At 38.3% G+C, this 21,524-nt stretch overlaps 1 protein-coding gene across 4 annotated transcripts; it reads left to right on the top strand.

Moving 5' to 3' along the window:
* The first annotated feature begins 30 nt into the window (after window positions 1-30).
* Ap3m1 (adaptor related protein complex 3 subunit mu 1) lies at window positions 31-20,926 on the top strand. 4 transcript variants are annotated; one of them, XM_004846316.3, is made up of 9 exons: window positions 31-373; window positions 8,351-8,626; window positions 9,735-9,906; window positions 11,024-11,161; window positions 13,151-13,236; window positions 14,575-14,708; window positions 16,097-16,304; window positions 18,026-18,170; window positions 18,569-20,926. In XM_004846316.3, exons 2-9 carry the CDS (start codon window positions 8,354-8,356, stop codon window positions 18,667-18,669), a joined length of 1,257 nt encoding a protein of 418 aa, XP_004846373.2. In that variant the 5' UTR covers window positions 31-373; window positions 8,351-8,353; the 3' UTR covers window positions 18,670-20,926. The 4 variants fall into 4 exon arrangements, 3 of the variants coding, with proteins under 3 accessions (XP_004846373.2, XP_021115299.2, XP_021115300.2); XM_021259640.2 differs by lacking the exon at window positions 31-373 and adding an exon at window positions 389-943; XR_002395605.2 differs by lacking the exon at window positions 31-373 and adding an exon at window positions 761-943 and having other exon boundaries at window positions 16,097-16,326.
* Window positions 20,927-21,524: the final 598 nt, after the last annotated feature.

Genomic DNA, 21,524 nt, shown 5'->3' on the forward strand with positions numbered 1-21,524 from the left:
TAGGTTCCACTCCCTCGCAGTTTATGCCCCGCCCTTTCGTGATCCCATTTACCCTACGGAAAGGGACCCCAGACGGAATTAGGCTGCTGAGGAGCGCCTGAATCCACGTAACGCGAAACTCCCCATTCTTCTAGATTCTAGGTGATCAAGACGATTTAAATCCTCCACTTCGGGAGAAGCTTTCGTCTCATTCAACGTCTTTCTGCTCATCTAATCTTCCTAACACCGCGAACCGCGCTGGTATCTTCGAGGCTGTTAGTCAGGCAACCTATTGGGCACTCCAAGCGCGGGGTCCTCACGGCCTTCTCTGCTTGCTTCAGCTTTGGTCTAGAGAAGACCCGGCGCCGAGTCCCTGACTCGCTGAACTGTCGGGGTGAGTGTGAGGGGCGGGGAATCAACGGGCTGGGAACAGTTCAAAAGCTGGGGAGTAGGCTGATAGCTGGCGCTCCGGACTCCAGCCTGGGCTGTGGAGCGGCTCTGCTGTCGTGGGCCGGGCTCGGGCCTCCTTCTGCGCCCGGCCTTCCGGGCTTTCTTGCAAACTGGGCCAGAAAGGAGCAGTGCACCTGCACGCAGTGTTCCGAAACCCCTGCCCCAGGAGGTCAAGCTCACCGAAGTTCCTCTGTGTGCTCCGGCGCGGGGAAAAAGGTCTTGTCACCCTTAGTGAGTAGGAGTACTGATGACTTAATTCTCAGCTCTCAGGGCTTCCGCTTTGGAGGACAAAACCCCTGATGGGTCTGAGCTGATGTCCCTTTAGAGGATGGTTCTTGTCTGAGCCTGAAGTGTGGAATACAGTGAGGAGGGTATTACAGTTGTTCAGAAGAAAGGTGACCGAGATCTGAACCGAGGAGGTGGCAGCCATTGAGTATGGACAAGCGTTGAGTAATGTGGCGGATTGTGATGGATTTGTTTGAAGCTGAAGCTTCCAGCATGCATGGTTGAAAAGGTGATTCCACTTTAAAATTAGGAGCTGTCACGGGAACAGCAAGTTTTCGATTTATCGAATTTGAAACGGTGGTTTAGGTGGAGATAGAAAGATTTTTAAAAATAAAAAGTCTGCCAGGTAAGCCAAAAAGAAACTGAAGATAATCTTTATAAAATGTAAATTGGATTGCATGCTCCCCCCTAAATGACTTTAGCAGACCTGTAATCCCAGCTATGTGGGAGGCTGAGGCAGGAGGTTTGTGCGTTTGAGGCCAAACTGGGCAACTCAGCGAGATTCCATCTCAAAATAAAAAGGGCTAGCTAGCATGTAGCTCAGTACTCCTTGAGTCCCATGCCCAGTACAGAGGGAGGAAAAAAAGACTACAATGCACTGAGAACAAAATCCAATCTCTATTAAATAAGTTAGCAACGCCCAATAAAGCAATTTCGGTTTACCTCCTAATTTACTCTCACCACATTCCTCCACCTTCTAAAATTGCTAAATTTATACTAGATTTCTCTGTCTTATCTTCTTTCTCACTTCCAAATCTTACGGATTCCTATAGCACACTGTGTTTGCTCTGTCATAACAGGAATTACATCTTACTGCTTTGTTTCCTCTCCTGAACTCTTTAAGTACTATAAGAATTCTCTTGCATTCATTCTTGGATCCTCAAGTACTCAGTATATAAAACAAACTCAGAACTATTTGTTGAATGAGTAAATGATCAGGATTCTGGTTGAGAATCAGAAACTAGATTCCTTTCTCATTTCCTGATGAAAAATATGGTGAATGTTTTAAAAAATTTTAGATTTGTTACAGTAAAAGGCATTGCCATTAATAACCCCCTCACTTCTTACTCACCTACTTTCCAAATTCTTGCCACTTTCTGAAGCACTTCTGCAAGTTCTCTTTCCTGAGGGTCTTTAGTTCCACTATCATGGCTGCCTTAGTGTCCTGAATTGATTCCAAAGATTGACCTTTTGTGGTCATTTTGACTTTGGGAAGGAGCCAGAAGTCAGCTGGTGCCAGATCCAGTGAATAAGGTGGGGATGAGGACACAATTTAATGTCAGGCTTTATGTTGGATGACATTCAGCAGCAACATGCATTGTATTTTATCACACTTGGTAAAGAAATGAAAAGAAAACTTCCAAACTGCTTCAGAAAGTGGCAAGAATGATGGCATAAGTGTGTTTAAAGCAAGGAGGAGTATTTTGAGAGGCATTAATGGCAATGTAGTACTCGCTTCGGCAGCTCATATACTAAAATAATGGCAATGTATCTTTTAGTGGAACAAACTTTTTTTAAAATTCACACTGCATTTGTTGATTAGCTCTCATATACCTCCATTCTGTGCCCTTTAGTCCTTACTACTTGAAGGTTGAGGAGAGAGGATGGCTTGAGCCCAGAAGTTTGAAACAAGCATGGGAAACATAGTAATACCCTGTTGTTGTTTTTTTTAAAAAAGGAACACATTTTCTGTTTAGACATACCTTCCAAGGATATTTTGACTAATGTAATGCATTACTTGTAAAACATCAGGATGAGTCCACAACATTTAATAATGAGGATTCACAAAGTACTTAAGCTGCAGTCAAAGCACTAGTGAGACTGTCTCTAAACACAATTCTTTGTGACTCAAAAGATGCTAGGAACAACCCCCAAAAAAGGTAGGAGTAGCAGTGCATGGCTTTCCCAGAAAGTTTATTAAAATAATGAAAAAAAATACAGCTTTTGAAAGCATAATAAATAGCTAAAGAAACAAGGCAGTTTACTTTGTGTGATACTATTTATTATATCTTAGGGGATTGATCATAATTCAGATAAACAAAATAAACTCTTTCCTATGATAGAGGGTTAAGATAGGTTTTAAAACTAAGCACTGTTGAGAGCTGCAAGTGTTATAATTTCATCTAAGCACTAAGGATAACAATAAATCTAGTGGGCTGGTTTAACTTACTGTAGTCTTCTGAAATCTGAACAGTTGCCAATAAAAACAACATTGGTGGAAACTTTCCTGGAGGGAATTTTTCACCAGCTTAGAAGGATGAATAGCGATCTGACCCTAAAATAAGGAAACTACAAAGTCACTTTCAAAAATAAGCAGCCCTCCACCTGCTGTGGTGGCACACGACTGTAATCCCAGCATTCTGGTCCCTTAGGTAGGAGGATCACAAGTTCTAGCCCCAGCCTGAGCAACTTAGCAATTTAGCAAGACCTTGTCTCAGACTAAAAAAGGACTGAGGATGTAGCTCAGTGTGACCACCCTGGATTCAGTCATCAGTACCAGAAAACAAACAAAAACAAACATAAGCTGAAACAGCACATTCACTGCCCAATGTGGTAACCACTAATATGTGGTTACATATTTAGATTCAAATTACAGTTAAAATTTCAGCCAGGCATGGCAGCACACACTTGTAACCCCAACACTTGGGAGACTGAGGCAGGAGAATCACTGGGCATTCAAGGCCAGCCTGAACTACATAGCAAGAACTACCTCAAAAGACCGAAAAAAAAGTTAAAACTTTAGTACATTAGTTGCATTAGCCACATTGCAAGTGCTCAGTAGCCATGTGTACCTGGTAGCTATCATATTGGACAGCACAGATAAAGGACATTGCCTTCACTGCAGAAAACCCTGTTGGTCTGTGCTTAATTAGAACCTATTCCTAATAATAAGAGATAAGAGCAGGCATTCAGGATTGAAATAGATCTAGGATTGGATCCCAGCTCTGACACTTGTTATGTGATCTTAAGTAATTGACTTAACTCTTTTATTGTCTTATCTGTAATGTGTGTATAAGCAGTATTCATGGTCCAGCCTTGTGAAAACTTAATGAGATAATGTAGATAAAGTGCCTAGCACAGTGTCTGACTCAACATTTTAGATATTATTAATTCATTCATCCTTAATGAATAAAACACTTTGAATATAGCCAAAAGATTAATTTTTGCAAAAGATACTATATTCCTCACCAGAGGTGATCAAAGCCAGGTCCATGTTTTATATTTCAGACGCACATTGTATTCCAAGAAAAAGGGGTAATAATAAAAATTTAGTTACAGATCTTACCTTTGGATAGTCCTATTTCATTAAGAAAGTGAAAATTTTATCAGCTGAAGTTATAAAGTCAACAGGTTCTGTATAGCAAGTCTATGTATTCCAATGTTACCATAGTAATACTCAAATAGAAATGTAAGGCTGACACAAAACAAACCTACTAAGCAACGCATCTGACTAGATGAAGTAGAAAAATTAGGCAGGTCCCAAGTCTGAAGTGTCAGATTTATTGCTGCCAACTCAAGTTGATTGTTTGGCTTATAGAGATGGCTTAAACAGAAAAACATTTTTGTTTTTAATAAACAACCCTAATAACACTGATAGTTTATTAACACACTGATTATTCAAACATATTTTAGTATTATTTACTTAGTAACTACTGAACATTTAACAAATGAGAAAGGGAAACCATCACCAGGTATTTTTAATTGACATCTGTTTTCATAAAATAAATGACTTCCTTGGAAAAGAATTGTCAGGTTGATGTCTTTGTTACTATCTTAACAGAATTGAGTGGATCAACTTTGGAAATTCTTCCTGTTTGGAATTTATCTTCATCATAGAAACTGTATTCATGGGTTTTAAATTCTTTCTCCTTTGTCTGCATTTATCATACATACTATTACTTTGAATGATCAGACCACTAAACCAAACATCTGTCCATATAGAAGATGAAACAAGTTACGGCAATTAAACATTTTTCCACTGCCCCCATATTACCTAGATAATCAACGTTTTATTTGAAGCATAACTAACTCTTAGAAAACATGACAAATCATAATAAAAAGCCCAATGAATTACCACAAAATGGACACAGCTTGTAAACATCATAGAGATGAGTACTAAGAATTACCAGTACTTTAGAAGACCATGTTCCTCTGTTACCATCCTTACTCTTGTTTTTCTTTGTGGTTCTATGAATTGAACCCAGGGCCTTCACATGGAGCTACATCCCATCCTCTTTTTTTTTTAACTTTTTATTTTGAGATAGGATTTTACTAAGTCATAAAAGAAGCCATGTGATTTTTTTTTTTAATCTCATAAATTGGTTTTGCCTGACCTAGGATATTATATAAATGGAATTATAGTGTAGATACTGTTCTGCATTTGCCTTTGTTTCTTCAGCACTGTATTTGTAATATTCTTCTGTGTTTGTTTCATGTGGCAATGTTTATTTTAATAGCTGTATAGTATTTCATTTATGCTATAGTTTATTTTTTCATTATACAATTAATATTTGAGTTGTTGCACATTTTCACTATTATAGATATATTTTGCTGCACGGTAGTACACATTTCTGTTGAGTCTATGTGGGAATGGATTTGTGCCACAGATGTTAAGAATACTTTTTTAAATTGAGATATAATTAACATACCATAAACTCATAATTTTAAAGTATACAGTTGAGTAGTTTTTAGCATATTCCCAAAGTTATGCAACCATCATCTCTAATTCTAGAACATTTTTATCACCCCAAAAAGAAATGCCAGATTCGTTGCCAGTAACTCCCCATTCCTCCCCCACTGCTGCCCATGGCAGCCACTAATCTACCTTCTGTTGCTGTAGATTTACCTGTTCTGGGCAGTTCATACAAGATAGGACTTTTTGTGTTTAGATTCTTTCACAGGTTATCCATATTGCAGCCTCTGTAAGTACTTAGTTACTTTTTATGGCTAAATATTATTCCATTGTATGGATAGTCTGCAATTTGTTTTCCATTCGCTAGTTGATGCACATTTTGGTCATTTCCCCTTTTTAGCTGTTAGGAATAATGCCTCTATGAACATTCATGTACAAGTTTAACTTTTTGAAGAACTCAAACTTTTCTGTAGCATCTGTACCATTTTATATTCCTCCTGACAGTGTCTGAGCATTCCAGCTTCTTTCCATTTCATCAACCCTTGTTAATGTCTTCTTTTATTATAACTAGCCTGGTGGGTAAGGAATATTAGATTTTTTTTTTTTCTGTCTTTCTTTTTTTGGAGACAGACTCTCACTGTGTAGTCCAGGCCAGCCTTGAACTCACTGTGTACCCCAGGCTGGCCTCCAGCTTGCAGTGATCCTCTTGTCTCAGCCTCCTAAGTGCTAGGATTACAGGCTTGTGCCACCACACCCTGCCTCATTTAGATTTTTTATTAACATTTTCCTAGTGACTTTTTGAGAATCTTTTTCCTTAGCCTTTTGTGTGTATATTTTCTTTGGAAAAGTATCTTAGCAGATGCGTATCATTTGCTCAGTTTTTAATAGGGTTGTCTCTATTATGGAATTGTTGGAGTTGTTTATATATTTTAGATAGTAGTCCCTCATAAGATGGTTTCAGGGCCAGGGATTTAGGTCAGTGGTGCCCATAGCTTCCTCCAAAGCACAAGGTCCTGAGTTTGATCCCCGCGGGAGGAGAGGAGACGACATATGGTTTCAAATAATTTTTCTTATACTCTTGGCCGTCTTTTCACATTCTTGATAATTTCCTTTGAAACACAAAAGTTAATTTTGATGAAGCAACTCGGGTTACTCTCTCTCCTTTCTTCCTTCCTTCCTTTCTTTTTCTTTCTGGCTCTGCGGATTGAACCCAGAGCCTTCACACAGAGCTACATCCCTACCCGTTTTTTAAATATTTTGTTTTGAGATAAGCTGAGTGCAACTTGGTATCCTCTTGTCTCAACCTCCCAGAATGCTGGGATTACAGACATGTGTCACACTTACTTTTTTTCTTTTTCTTACTTGTGTTTTGGTGTCATAATTTTAGAAAACATTGTCTAACACAAGGTAATAAAGATCATTTTTTTCCTAAGTTTTATAGGTTTAGCTCTTATATATAGGTCTTTGATATAGTCTGCTTTATTTTTTGTATAGATTATGAGGTGGAGATATGGTTTCTTTCTTTTGGCTGTACAAATCCAGTTGTCTCAGCACTATCTCTTGAAAAGACTATTCTCTCTCCAAGTGAATCCCCTTGACCCCCAGTGGAAAATCATTTGACCATAAATATAAGGGATAATTTTGGAACTCTCAGTTCGGTTCCATTTATCTATAAATCCTTATTCCAGTACCACATGGTAATTAACATTCAGTCTGCAAGTCTTTAAATTTAATTCCTAAGTATTTAAATCATTTTGATGCTATTGTAAATCAAATTGTTCTCTTAATTGCATTTTGAAATTTGTTTAGGTGTTTAGAAATACAGTTGTTCTTTTTATATTAATCTTGTATCCTATAACTTTGCTAAACTCATTTGTTAGGGGTGGGGATTTAGCTCAGTGGTCCCAGCACCTGCCTTGCAAGCGCAAGGTCCCGAGTTCGATCTCCAGTACCAAAAATATAAATAAATAAAATAAAATAAACTCATTTATTAGCTCTAATAGAGTATTTTGTTTGTGGATTTCTTAGGATTGTCTATATACAAGATTGTATCTTCTGGATACAGGGATAGTTTTCACTTTTTCCTTTCCAGTGGACTCTAATGTTTCATTTTCTTAACTGCCCTGACAAGGACCTCCAGTACCATGGTGAATAAAAATGATGAAGTTTTGTTATGTTTTGGTTTTTTTTGTCTTGTTTTGTTTGTTTTTAATGCAGACTGAGGATTGAACCAAGGGCTTCACACTTAGCTATATCCCCAGTCCATTTTTTATTTTGAGACAGGGTCTCTCTAAGTTGCCTAGGCTGGGCTCAAACTTACAATCTTCCTGCCTCAGATTCCCAGAGTGCCGGGATTACAGGTGTGCTACCATGCCCAACTTCCTTATTTGTTTTCGTTTTTATAAAGAAAATTTTTGTTCTTTCTCCATTAAAAATTATGTTAGTCTGCATGGTGGCACATGCCTGTAATCCCAGCACTCTAGAGGCTGAGGCAGGAGGATCTCCCTGATTTCGAGGCCAGTCTAGGCTACAAACTGGGTTCAAGGCCAACCTGAACTGTACAGTGAGATTCTGTCTCAAAAAATAAACAAACAAATAAATAAATGATGTTAACTGTGAGATTGTCGTAGATGTTCCTATCAGGTTGAGGAAGTTTTCTTAGCCTGAGCATTTTTTTTCCCATGAAAGAGTGTTGGGCTTTGTTAAATGCTTTTTCTGCAACTTTTTGAAATGATCATTTGTTTTTAGTCTTTTATTAATAAAATTATATATTACATTGATTGAGTTTCCTGTGTTAAAACAACTTTGTATTTTTGGAATAAACCTTTATATGTTGCCAGATTTGTTTTGCTAGTATTTTGTCAAGGATTTTTACATCTATATTCTTGAGTGATACTGGTCTGTAGTTACTTATATTGCCTTTGTCTGGTTTTTGTGTCAGTATAATATAAGGATACCTTTGATGTATAATAAATTTAACCCTTTTTTTTTTCTTTAACACAGAAAATGATCCACAGTCTATTTCTCATAAACTGTTCCGGTGACATATTTCTAGAGAAGCACTGGAAAAGTGTTGTGAGCCAGTCTGTCTGTGATTATTTCTTTGAAGCTCAAGAGAAAGCTGCTGATGTTGAAAATGTACCACCTGTCATTTCAACACCTCACCACTACCTCATCAGTATCTGCCGGGATAAGCTCTTCTTTGTGTCTGTCATACAGACTGAAGTGCCACCTCTCTTTGTAATTGAATTCCTACACCGAGTTGCTGACACTTTTCAGGTTTGTTGTCCATCAAACTTTTCTAACTTACTCAAGGTAGTTGGAGGGAGACACATGATTATATTCTGAACCAGCTATTAATACATTTCTCTCTCTGTCTTTCTCTCTCTCTCTCTAAATAAGCCTAAGTTCATAAACCTTTTTCTGTAGCATACACAATGGCACACAAGACTACTTTGTTCACTATTTTCTTTTTAATGTATTGCAAACTGCATCATCAAGCAACAGTAGGGTCTTCCATATACTATTTTCTAAAGATTTTTATTGATTATGAAGTCGTCTGTGTTTACATTTAATTTTTTCTCTTGTCGTACTGAATATACTGTATATATAGTTTAATCACTTACCAGTCCAGTTATTTAAATACAAAAATGACAAAAAATTGCGTATTTTTTCATTAATTTTATAAGATAATATGACAGGAAATATAAAAACAACAATTTTATTCAAGAATCAACTGGTTGAAATGACACCTGTCCCAGTGATGCTTGGATAGTCAGTACATAAACACACTGCCCAAGTGACTCTGTGGTAAACTTTTAAGTGGTTAAAACTTAACTATTTGTGTTTTGGGATAGGTTAATCAGGGCAAGTATAGTTTATAGCTCACCTTCCAGTTTAATATTTCATTATTCTCTGGCATAATATGTAGTAGGAATTCAATTCAATCTGAAAATATTTTTTTAAAAAGCCAGGTGTGGGCTGGGGATTTAGCTCAGTGGTTCTGCCGTCTGCCTTGAAAGCAGAAGGTCCTGAGTTTGATCCCTGGTACCAACAAAAGCCCAGGTGTGGTGGCACATGCCTATACTCCTAGCACTTAGGCTGAGGCAGGAGGATCACCACAAGTTCGAGGCCAGCCTGGGTTACATAGCAAGTTCAAGGCCAGCCTGAACTACATAGTAAGACCCTGTCTCAAAAAACAAACAAAAAAGAAAATATTGAAGAATAGTGTTAGGACTATACAAGAGTTTTTTTCCTCCTGTTTTACGTATTTCTGACATCTTAAGAAATGAGTTACGCTACTGTAATTTTGTTCTTCAGAATGAAAAGTATGTAGTAGACCCTTCTTTATGGCCTCTGTTGTACACTGTTATTAATATTGTGTTAGGACTACTTTGGTGAGTGTTCGGAGGCTGCAATTAAGGACAATGTGGTCATAGTTTATGAGCTCTTGGAAGAAATGTTGGACAATGGATTTCCACTGGCTACTGAATCTAACATTTTAAAAGAATTGATTAAACCCCCAACAATTCTGCGTTCTGTTGTCAACTCTATTACAGGTAAGATGAAAGCATACTTTAGGCTAAGAACCAAACAATTAAAACTTTATATAAACAGTTTATTTTTGCCTATTATGTGACAGATTATTAAGGTGGTTCAGTTTTTCCCAAGTTGAAGTGACAGGTAACATTAGAATGAATGCATATTTCTTTTCATTGAAAGAGCCCAGGTCTTAAATGATAAAGAACTTTTAGTTATTATTTTGTTCATATATTTGTCTGTAAAACCACAATTTTGAGCGCAGCCTAGACAATTTAGTGACTTAGCAAGAAGCAAGACCCTGTGTCAAAAAAAAGGGCTGGGGATATAACTCAGTGCAGGGGCCTTGGGTTTGATTTTTAGTACTACAAAAAGAATAAAATTTATGCCAGTTTATCCTAAAGAAAACCATATATGAGTCGACTTAAAAGATAATTTAAGGGGGCCGGGGATTTAGCTCAGTAGCACCATGCCTGCCTAAAAAGTGCAAGGTTCTGAGTTTGATCCATGGTACCAAAAAATAAAAATAAAATAAAGATAATTTAAGCCAGGCATGGTAGTATACATCTGTAATCCTAGAACTCTGGGAGGCTGAGGCAGGAGAATCATAAGTGCAGATCCCACCTGGGCAACTTAGAGTACACTCTGTTTCAAAATAAAAAGGGCTAGGGATATAAGTTAATGTGAAGTCTCTGGGTTCTATCCCTGGTACAGAGAGAGAGACCCAAAGATCCTATTTATCATCTGTATTCTTAGAGGAAACTTTTTTGGCACAAAGTTTTCAAACAATAAGATTTTTTTTTTAGCATCAGTGGCAGCAGGATGAGATCCTGCAGTAGTTTAGCCACTGGAATTAGCTTAGGTTACTGCTAACAGGCAGGAAGCAAAAGATAAGTAAAATGCATGTATCTAGTTCAACAGATACACAGAAGACCACATGGCCTGTTTCTGTCTTCTAGAAAACGGATCATGTTGGTATGGATATGTCTGACAATTCTAGAGACTATCCACATCACAACTTTAATAAATACAACTCCAAACATTGAAGAAACAGCTGAATGATTCTCTCTTTTGACAACAACATTTTTGATAAGTGTTTTACACATTAGCTTTGCTTTCTCCTTTTCCACTTTCTAGGCAGTAGTAATGTAGGGGACACACTCCCCACTGGGCAGCTGTCCAACATCCCATGGCGCCGGGCAGGAGTAAAGTATACAAACAATGAAGCCTATTTTGATGTCATTGAAGAAATAGATGCAATTATAGATAAATCAGGTAATTGTGTGCATGTAGTCTTATGGGGAAAAAACAATTCAGCTGATACAAGCTGAACAGAAAATTGAAATCCCTTGGCAATGTTATTTCAACAGAAAGGCATTCATTTTCTTTTCTTTTTTTTTTTTTAGGCATTCATTTTCTAATGGTCTATAAATCTGTTCATTTTGCTTGGGGGTTAAATATAATTATCTTAACCACAATTGTGATCTGCGAGACATTTGTTAATCAGGACTCGTGATGTCTTTAAGCCATTCATTTCCTGCTATACTTCTTGCTGTTTTACTTATTCTAACATTGCATGCCAACCATATAATATACCTTTGATACTAATTTATGTACAGTACTTTTAGTAAAGACTCCTTTCTGACTATCTTTTAAGCAGACAAAATAATAATACTGTATTAGAACCCTAAGGGAGTGGAGCTGTAGCTCAGTGGTAGAGCACTTGCCTAATACATGCAGGGCCCTGGGTTCAACCCATGGTACTGAAAACCTCATATTTTATACAGAAGGAAACTGAGGCTCACAAGGATTCAGTGACTTATTCATGCAACTAATTGATAATGTGATTGTAACTTGTGAATTATAGTGAATATCCTTCTATTATAACATGCAAAAAATTTAAAACAGAAAGATCCACTGCAAATACTGTAGGTTTTGAGCTGGGGGTGTGGCTCAGTAGCAGGTTGCTTGTCTGGCATGCATGATATCCTGAGTTTGATCCTTAGCACTATTAAAAAATTTTTTTTATTTTTATTTTTTGGTACTGGGGATCAAACTCGGGACCTTGCATTTGCGAGGCAGGCACTGGAACCACTAAGCTAAATCCCCAGCCCCAAAAATTTTTTTTTGTTTATAACCTTCCAGCCAGTCATGGACAATGGATTTCCACTAGCTACTGAATTTCCACTGGATTACACCTGTAATCCCAGCACTTGGGAGACTGAGGCAGGAGGATTGCTGCAAGTTCGAGGCCAGCCTGGGCTACATAGAGAGTTTAAGGCCAGTCCGAACTACATACCAAGACCCTGTGTCAAGAACCAAAATTAAGGGCCAGGAATTTGGCTCAGTGGTTCCACCGCCTGCCTTGTAAATAGAAGGTCCAGAGTTCGATCCCCAGTACCAAAAAAAAGAACCAAAATTAAAACAAATGAATAAATCAATTATAATCTTCCATCTCATAGAATAACAGATCATGGCTCCTGTTTAAGAGTTAACAAATAATTTAATCTGTTTCATAAGAAAACTGCAGCAGGCCGGGGATTTGGCTCAGTGGTTACACCGCTTGCCTCACAAGCACAAGGACCCGATTTCAATCCCTGGTACCAAAAAAAAAAAAGAAAACTGCATTTAGGGCCAGGGATTTAGCTCAGTGGTTCCAGCACCTGCCTCGAAAGCGGAAGGACCTGAGTTTGATCCCCGGTACCAAAAAAAAAAACAAAAAACAACACTGCATTTTAAAATTCTATTATAAATATATTAAACTCACACCTAGTAGTCTTATGAGGTTGATCCTATAAGTTTCGATTTTCCTTAAAAATAGCATGTTCTAGCTAGAGGCTGAGTCAGACAGATTGCAAGTTCAAGCTTAGTTTTTTTGTTTGTTTTGTTTTTTGGTACAGAGATCAAACTCAGGACCTTGCATTTGCAAGGCAGGCACGGTGCTGCTGAGCTAAATCCCTGGCCCTCAAGCCCAGTTTTATTTTGCGATCCTGTCTCAAAATAAAAAAGGCTGAGGCTGCCTTGGTTCAATTTCTGATACCAAACAGGTGCACACATAAACACACACTCATATTCCAGCCATTTAGGTACAGGCATTAGCACTCAGAATGCTGTCTGAACTGATGTAATGGAGCCTCTGTTCACTAACCTGTTTATAGAGGTGCAAAGCTTTGATAAGTCTGACATCTAAGAAGTATCTCCATTACTCCAGATGCAAAGACCCAGATTCCATTGAAGTTCACCCCTTTTCTTTTCTTTCTTCAGGATCTACAGTCTTTGCAGAAATTCAGGGGGTCATTGATGCTTGTATTAAGCTATCTGGAATGCCTGATCTCTCTCTTTCCTTCATGGTAAGTTTTGTTCTCCTATTGTATCATCTCTTGAGTGCCGAATACATATGAGGTACTAAATGATAAAAATGATAATGAGCTTTTCTTCCTATTTCACAGTATTATACTTTTTTTTTTTGGTACCGGGGATCGAACTCGGTTCCTTGCCCTTGTGCAGCAGGCGGCTAAACCACTGAGCTAAATCCCCAGCCCCAGTATTATACATTTTGATCCTTATTTATACTTTCAGTTTCTCACACCAGAGAAACTATTCGGTGTTTACACATGTGAGTGTCCTATTTATTTCACTTAAAGAGTATAGCCTCAAAGTGCATCCATTAAGCTATAAATGTCTCTAGTTTCTCACTCTTTATGGCTGAGTAGTGCTCCCATTTTAGAAAAACAATAAAATACATTTTCTTTATCCAGTCTCCAGTTGATGGGCAAAGAGGGAAGCGGAGGTGGGACGGGTAGGGGAAAGGAAAGAAGGGAAAGGAATAAATATGAGAAAAGGAAAAAATGGAAACAGAGTCTTTCTAAATAGGGAGGGATGGAGGGGTTGAAGGGAGGGCAGGGAAATGGGGAAAAAAACAAGAACAAAGATATATCATTTAAAGGTACAAATTCCCAATGATGAAATGTCATCATATTGTATACCTAAAGTGTACCAATAAAATTAATGAATAAAAATATGATAACGAGGTAAATTTGTGTCTTAGATTGCAAAGGATTATCTCAGAAATATTCTTAGCTGCCCAGGGATTTAGCTCAGTGTTTCTGCCATGTGCTGCACAAGTGCAAGGTCCTGAGTTTGATCCCCAATACCAAAAAAAAAAGAAAAGAAAAATATTCTCAGCACCCCTTTACAAGATAATAGTTAATGTGTTGAGCATAATCTTTATGGAAAGGCTGAAGAGAGGTCTTTAATTTTGCTAGAAGTGGGTTATAATTGGCTGGTTGGCTGGCTCTGGCTAATCTCCAGTGTCATTTTTACTGCAAAGGTGTTGGACTTGTGTGTTGTTAAAGACTCAGTAAGCCACACTGCTAAGAACAATTAAGAGAAGTGAGTTCTGGTTCTGTCTCTGTCACCAGTTTCTCCTGACTTTAGGATCTTTAAACCTGTTTTGTCACCTGTGGAATGGAAATGCTACCACTTGGCTTTTCTCCTTCATAGTTATGAAATTTCAAATAAAGTTATATATATAAAATATTCACAAACTGTAAAGCATACTGAAACTGTAATAAACTCATACACAACTGACTACTTTTGCTTTAAGGACCATATTAATTTCTCATATCTGAGTATCATGGTCATACTCATTATACTCTGAAAATAGCTGTCTTCCATTTTTCTGGCAGAACCCAAGGCTTCTGGATGATGTCAGCTTCCACCCTTGTATCCGGTTCAAACGTTGGGAATCTGAAAGAGTTTTATCATTTATTCCTCCAGATGGAAATTTCCGACTCATTTCATACCGAGTCAGCTCACAAAAGTATGTTGAAACATCTACTAGAACCTGTCATCACTTATCAATGTGCTGAACAGAATTCACCTTTCTCTTTTGCTCTCTGACAGTTTGGTACTTGAGTTCATCCTTGCTTAGTTTAACCATGGCTGAAGACCAAGTGAGATATGGAGAAAATTTGTGTCTAAAATAATCATTGTACCTTGACTCTAAGAGAAGTAATAAGTTAGATGATAATACAATCTATCACCTGGAACAAGCATTATAACCTGGGCAGAACTGCATTGGCACCATAATTTTACCGTGATGCAGACTTTGTGCCTAACGGAATGAGACAGAATTACCCCAAGACACTCTAACCCACTCTTATTACTCTCTTCTGCATAGCGTTTTAAAGGAACAATTTAGCATTGTAGGTTGTAGCTAATTTGTCCCTTGAAAGTATCAGAAAGTACAATGGTAGAGTACTTGCCTAGCATGTGCTTACCAAGCACAACCCCCCCCCCCCAAAATCAGAAAGTATTTGGGTAGCATAATAAAACAAGACTCAGCTGCTGGGCGTAGTACACACCTATAATCCAAGCACTCTGGGAGGCTAATGCAGGAGGATCACAAGTTTGAGCCCACCTGGGCAATTTAAGGAGACCCTGTCTCAAAATAACAAAAGGCATTGGGGGTGTAGCTCAGTGTGAAGACCCCAGAATCACCAGTTCACTCCCCAGAATCACCAAAAAAAAAACAAAAGAAATTATTTCTTGGCTCTTATCACATTTTTTTTTAGGCAGGGTCTCACTATGTCATCCAGGCTGGCCTTGAACTCACTATGTAGCCCAGGCTGGCCTCAACTCACAGTGGTCCTCCTGCCTCAGCATCCCAGGTGCTGGGATTACAGGCATGCACCACCATGCCTGGCTACATAGGAACTATTTTAGTATATATAATTTTAAATTAGTTTTCAGTGAGATCTTACTCATTTTTTAAACTAGAGCCATTTTCCCCAGTTGTTTATACTACAATTAATCTTAAAGATTTCTGAGGGGCCAGGGATTTAGCTCAGTGGTTCCACCGCCTGCCTCGCAAGCACAAGGTCCTGAGTTCAATCCCCAGTACCAAAAAAAAAAAGAATAAAACACTGCTGTTAAAAAAAAAAAAAAAAAGATTTCTGTCTTGGTTCATATACTTGCCACTAAGGATTCATATAGTTCTAGCATATTGTTGTTACAGAACCTTGTGCTGTACCCCCAACTTTCCCTCAGGTGCAGATGCTGAGTCTGCAGGTCTAAGGCAGAATGCCCTGCTGTGGAGTTGGAGCCAGGGTCAGATAACCTGGGCTGAGCTTTTGAGGCCACCTCTGGAGCTGTCCCACACCAATTAATTGTGTGTCTGTGTGCTTTTGCATCTTTCTGTCTTTTTAGTCTAGTGGCAATACCAGTGTATGTGAAACACAGTATCAGCTTTAAGGAGAACAGTTCTTGTGGAAGATTTGATATAACAATTGGACCAAAGCAGAATATGGGAAAAACTATTGAAGGAATCACAGTGACAGTTCACATGCCAAAAGTTGTGCTGAACATGAGCCTGACACCAGCACAAGGCAGCTATACATTTGATCCAGTCACCAAGGTACAGCCACTTCAAATCAAGAGTGAGCAAGTGTTTCTGCAATCTATTGTAACTGGGGGTGGGGGAAGGGTTGGTGTCCTGTTTAAGAGTAAAGTTCCAGTCAGCACTAGAGAGCACACTGTCCTTTCACTACCAGCTTTGGAAGGAATCCTGTATCTACTACTAAGTAGATAAACAGTGCAGGGCTGGAGGTTTAACTCCTTGGTGCCAGCACCTACCTGGTATATGCAAGGTCCTGAGTTTAATCCCTGGTTCCGCCAAAAAAAACCAGTATTATTTTGCCAGGGATTTAGCTCAGTGGTGCCACAGCCTGCCTTGCAAGTGCCAGGTCCTGAGTTCAGTCCGCCGTACCAAAAAAAAAAATGGATTTTCACAGTGCATAGTACTCATCCATTGATTATCCAGAGGCTTACTGCACTAATGAAAAAAGAAGTAAAATCTTTTTAAAGAGGAAAAAAATACTATGTGGATATAATATGGTAGTTAGTTCAGTTTTCCTATAGAAATTAATCATTAAGACTTGTTTATTTTTAACTTTAAAAAGCATTATTATTTCATACCTTTCCACAGGGGATATTAGCTAGAAAAGCTGCTTCCTCACCCTACTTACACATGCCTCTGGCAGAGAGTTTTCATAGAACTCTAAAAGATGATTTTCTCTCAGCTTCTTGCTTGAATAGAAAATATGATTGTTTTCAACAGCAGAATCATTGAGCTGCCTGATAAATAAAAAGGTATTTTTTAAAATAAAGTCATAGAATGTTAAAGATCATCCAAGCTGGTTCCTAAGGATTCAGAGACCACATAAGACTGAGCAAGGGGAGTTCTAGATCCCTGGGACCTCTATCGTAGCCTCAATTATATTAGCTTCACTTTCCTCATCTATTGAGCATCCACCAAAAAAAAAACAAACAACAACTTCCTTTTGAACAAAGGATTCCATAGCTAAAAGTTCTAAAATACCAACATAAAAGCCTGCTAGTGCACACCTGTAATCCCAGGACTTGGGAGCTGAGGCAGGATTGTAAGGTAAAGGCCAGCACGGGCTATACAATAAGTTTGTGGCCAGCCTGGACTGGATAGTGAGATAAAAAAAAAAGCTGGGTACAGTGGCACACACCTCCAATCATAGCATTCTGGGAGGCTGAGACAGGAGGATTGCAAAATCTAGCCCAGCCTGGTCAATTTAGCAACTTAGCGAGACTGTCTCAAAAAGTAAAAGAAGGCTGTGAATGTAGCTCAGTGAGGTGTGTGAGGTATGGGCTTATATTCCCATTCTGCAGAAAACAGGAGTAGAGAGAAGTCATAAAGGTAGGATAATGGAAAGAGTATTTTCAATTTGCAGTCATACAGCCTTAGGTTCAAATCCTAACCTTTCCTCTAACTAGCTGTGTGACCTTGAGCAAGTAATGTGATCTCTCTGAGCCTTAATTTCCTCATGTGTGAACAGAAGACAAAATATACTTCACAGGCTTATGAGATAACATGAATAGCTAAGCTTAGTGCTCTATTCAAAAGTAAACGCTTGACACATTCTCCACGCTTACTCCCCACTGAGAGTCACAGTGCTAATTAATAGTAAAATCCTTACAGATGCCAGATCTCTTGTTTGCAAGACACTGCTTCATTTTGTGTGGCAGTTTGTTGTCTTTGAACCTTATCTTTGAGTATTGGTCTTGAACAAATGGTTCAGATTGGTTTTGATTTCATGTGTTTTAAAGGTATTAACATGGGACGTGGGGAAAATTACTCCACAAAAGCTTCCGAGTCTTAAAGGACTGGTAAATTTACAGTCTGGAGCACCCAAACCAGAAGAGAATCCAAGCCTCAACATACAGTTTAAGATCCAGCAGCTTGCTATTTCAGGTAAGGATAAGTTTGGGTTGTGTCTAAGGGTAACTGAGTTTTGCTGGGCTCAATTATTATGAGAAGAGTAACAGCCATTTCTATTCTAGAAAGAGTAGCAGATCCAGTTCACCTTTGACATCATGGGGCCAGAGGACTTTGAGGGAACCTTATTTCACACAGCATCCCTTACTCTCCACCTTCGTTTAAACACCAAAAAGGAGTCATCCCTATTCACAGAAAGTAGAATTAGCCTTAACAAACATGCTCTGGCCACATGGGCATCGTTAAGTAAAATCACACCCAACAGTGTAATAATTCATGAATGGCAGAAGGAGCTCTGGGCTAGTGTCAGATTTACAACAAAATATTGTATTATCATTGAGATAATAATTTGTTTCATTCTTTTTTTGACATAGGGTTGAAAGTAAACCGTTTGGACATGTATGGGGAGAAATACAAGCCATTTAAAGGAGTCAAATATGTCACAAAAGCTGGAAAGTTCCAAGTGAGGACATGAGAAGAGGCCAAAATTCCTCAAGATCAGTTTGTTTTCCAAGTGTCATTACAGTTTATTACTATTAGGTACCAAGTGGGTGGGAATACATATTCTCTGTAAAGCATTTGTGTCTAGCTACACATCACTAACAGAGGTTGCTTAGTAATCGATGTAGGGTTCTTAAGGAACTTTAAGCTAAGGAAACCTTTCTAATGACTTAGCTTATTTTTTATCTTTTCACTTAGGAAGATTTTAGAGGTGATTTCTTTCAAAGGGGAGGTACCAGCTGGATGCTGCACACTGTAAAGGCTGAACGCTACAATGGTAACTCTCTCCTAAAGAAAGTGAACTGGGCTCATCCAGTGAGAACAGTCTTAATCTGTGACGTGTCAGGTGCAGCCAGATATCATACCTTCTGATCTTAGCCATCCCAAACAGTATCTGTCCTAACAGGAAATAACCCCACCCCAAGACGTTTACAGAAAACTGCCTCTTCAAGTGTTTGCCTTATTCAGCTTTTCACTTGTGCCATTAAGCAAGCACTGTAGCAAAAGCCACTTCCATATGGTCCTGGCAGGGAGCACTGCTGCTCCATGCTCCATTCTCACTGTACTTGGTATTGTATTTTTTATAAATAAGATTTTATGTAAAGGCTCAGATTTTGATTTACAAGTAACTTGCTGCAGTAAATACCATCTCAAGTTCGTGCCACCAGTTCAGCTGTTAGCACAGTAAAAATCATTTGTATCAAAGGGGCAAATGCTTTATAAAGGTAATAAAAGGGAACACTGCTTCTGCTTTTAGGAAGTTATTGCAAGCACAAGCCTTGTGCTTTTAAGAAAATTAAAGTAGTAAAAGAGAAACTTTTGCCACCTTCATGTTTTATAATGCTTTATCCAGCATCATCAGTTAACCTAAATGCCTCATGCCCTGCTTCAGAAAAAGGAGGAAATTGTATCTGCCTCACTGTCATCAGTCCTTCCTTTTTTTTAACTTTTTATCTTTTTTATTATTGTTCTTAAAAGATTGAATTTGCCTGCATCTTTTTCTTTAGGAGGAACTCTGTTTCATATTGTGTGTGCATATCAAAGCTGTAGTCTTAGATTTCTTTCTGAAATTTGTCAAAACTAACTGCAGTGCTTAGATGTCTCCACCATACTGACAGGGTACATGGAAAAACATTAGGTTGAGGCAGAAACAGAATTCACAGTAACATTTATGATACCATATTGATCATCATGGTTATAAAGTAAACCTATAGTAGAATCACTTCAGTTTATTGGCTTGGTAGTCCTTACCCAGATATGTTGCCTCATTAGGCATGAAGAAATAGACGAAGGCTGAAGGTTACAATTTATTAGGTGCTTATGGATCCTATTTCTTCTTGCTCTTAAGCTATTTATTACTTTTCATCTAATTGTGGCTCCATTCTTTCTTCTCTCATTCTTCTTAGCTTATAACTTTTTTTCCCTTTACCATACTAAAGGTTCCTCTTCTACTCATCCCAGTTACTAGTGGTGTGTGCATCCATTTTAGGATAGCATTCTTACCTTTGCTTGCCTTGAGTATTCAGTCTACCTTTCATCTGGTAAAAACAGCTACTTTGCCTAGCCCGGTGGCACGTGGGTATAATCCCAACACTTGGGAGGCTAAGTCAGGAAGATTGCCAAGTTTGAGGCCATCCTGTCTCATAAAAACAAAACAAAAACAAAAGGCTACTTTTGCAATTTATTAATTTCTACAGTAACCAGTCTCAGATTGGTAGCTAAAGTTTAAATGTTGCCAAATATTTATTCCCTTTAGCTAAGATTGGTTATCCAGTTCAATTGCATTTCCTATTTTAATATCCTACTCATTAGAATTCTTGCCTCAAAACATTTGCTTTTCAGTTGGGTGTGTTGGCGCACACCTGTAATCCCAGCATTTGGGAGGTTGAGGCAGGGGGATCAAACTGTAAATTCAAGGCCAGTTTACACTACATAGTGAGTTCTAGGCCAACCTAAATTATATCGTGAGACCCTGTCTCAAAAATGGTTTTCTTTCTGCAAAATCTCTAATCTCAGCCATCTGTACCTGCACTCTCCAATTTTCTTCCTGTGGTGTCTTTTCTTATATCCAAGTAGAATGCATGCCAAAGAGCTGTTTGCCTCTAGCAATTTCTGCTAAAAAATCCAAGTAGTCTGTTTCCTTTGACAAATTATTATATTAATTTGATAGAATCTAATAAATCCTCTCTCTGGCTTTGGCTATACTGTCAATAAAAAGATGAAAGCAACAAGTTGACTTTTTTTTTTTTTTTTAGCTTAACTGTTGATTGGAATATTCTCAGATGGGCAAGTCTTAATACCAGAGAAAGTGGGACATGATAATTTTCTTCTGTATTGTCACACAAGGTGTGAATGTTGGTACAAAGCACTTCCAAGTCCTCCTCTCCTAAATGTCATGTGTTCACCTCCATTTAGACTTTTAAGCATGACCCTTCTAGCCACAGAGTAAGAGATAAGTGATGAAAGCTACCTTCCTTAACCACTACCAGGATACCTCTGCAAATACTTAGTAGTATTAGAGTATTTTTTTAGTATTAGAGTATCTTTTTTTTTGGTATCGGGGATCGAACTTGGGTCTTTGTGCTTGCAAGGCAGGCGGCGGAACCACTGAGCTAAATCCCCAGCCCTTTTAGAGTATTTTTCAAGCACTGAGTTCCAGCTAATCCCAGAATAGTTTTTTCTAAATTCTTAAGGGAGTATATTCTAAGAACAAATAAAATAGATGCTTATTTTCCCTATGAAGAAATTCCCATTTTATTCATGTGATATTCAAAGCATTCATGTGATATGTTCATTTCTTTAATGGTGCTACAGAAGAATGCTTGGAAT

Source organism: Heterocephalus glaber, unplaced genomic scaffold (genome assembly GCF_053883595.1).
Source record: "Heterocephalus glaber isolate CG9 unplaced genomic scaffold, H.glaber_assembly_v1.0 deba00001497, whole genome shotgun sequence".
NCBI lineage: Eukaryota > Metazoa > Chordata > Mammalia > Rodentia > Bathyergidae > Heterocephalus > Heterocephalus glaber.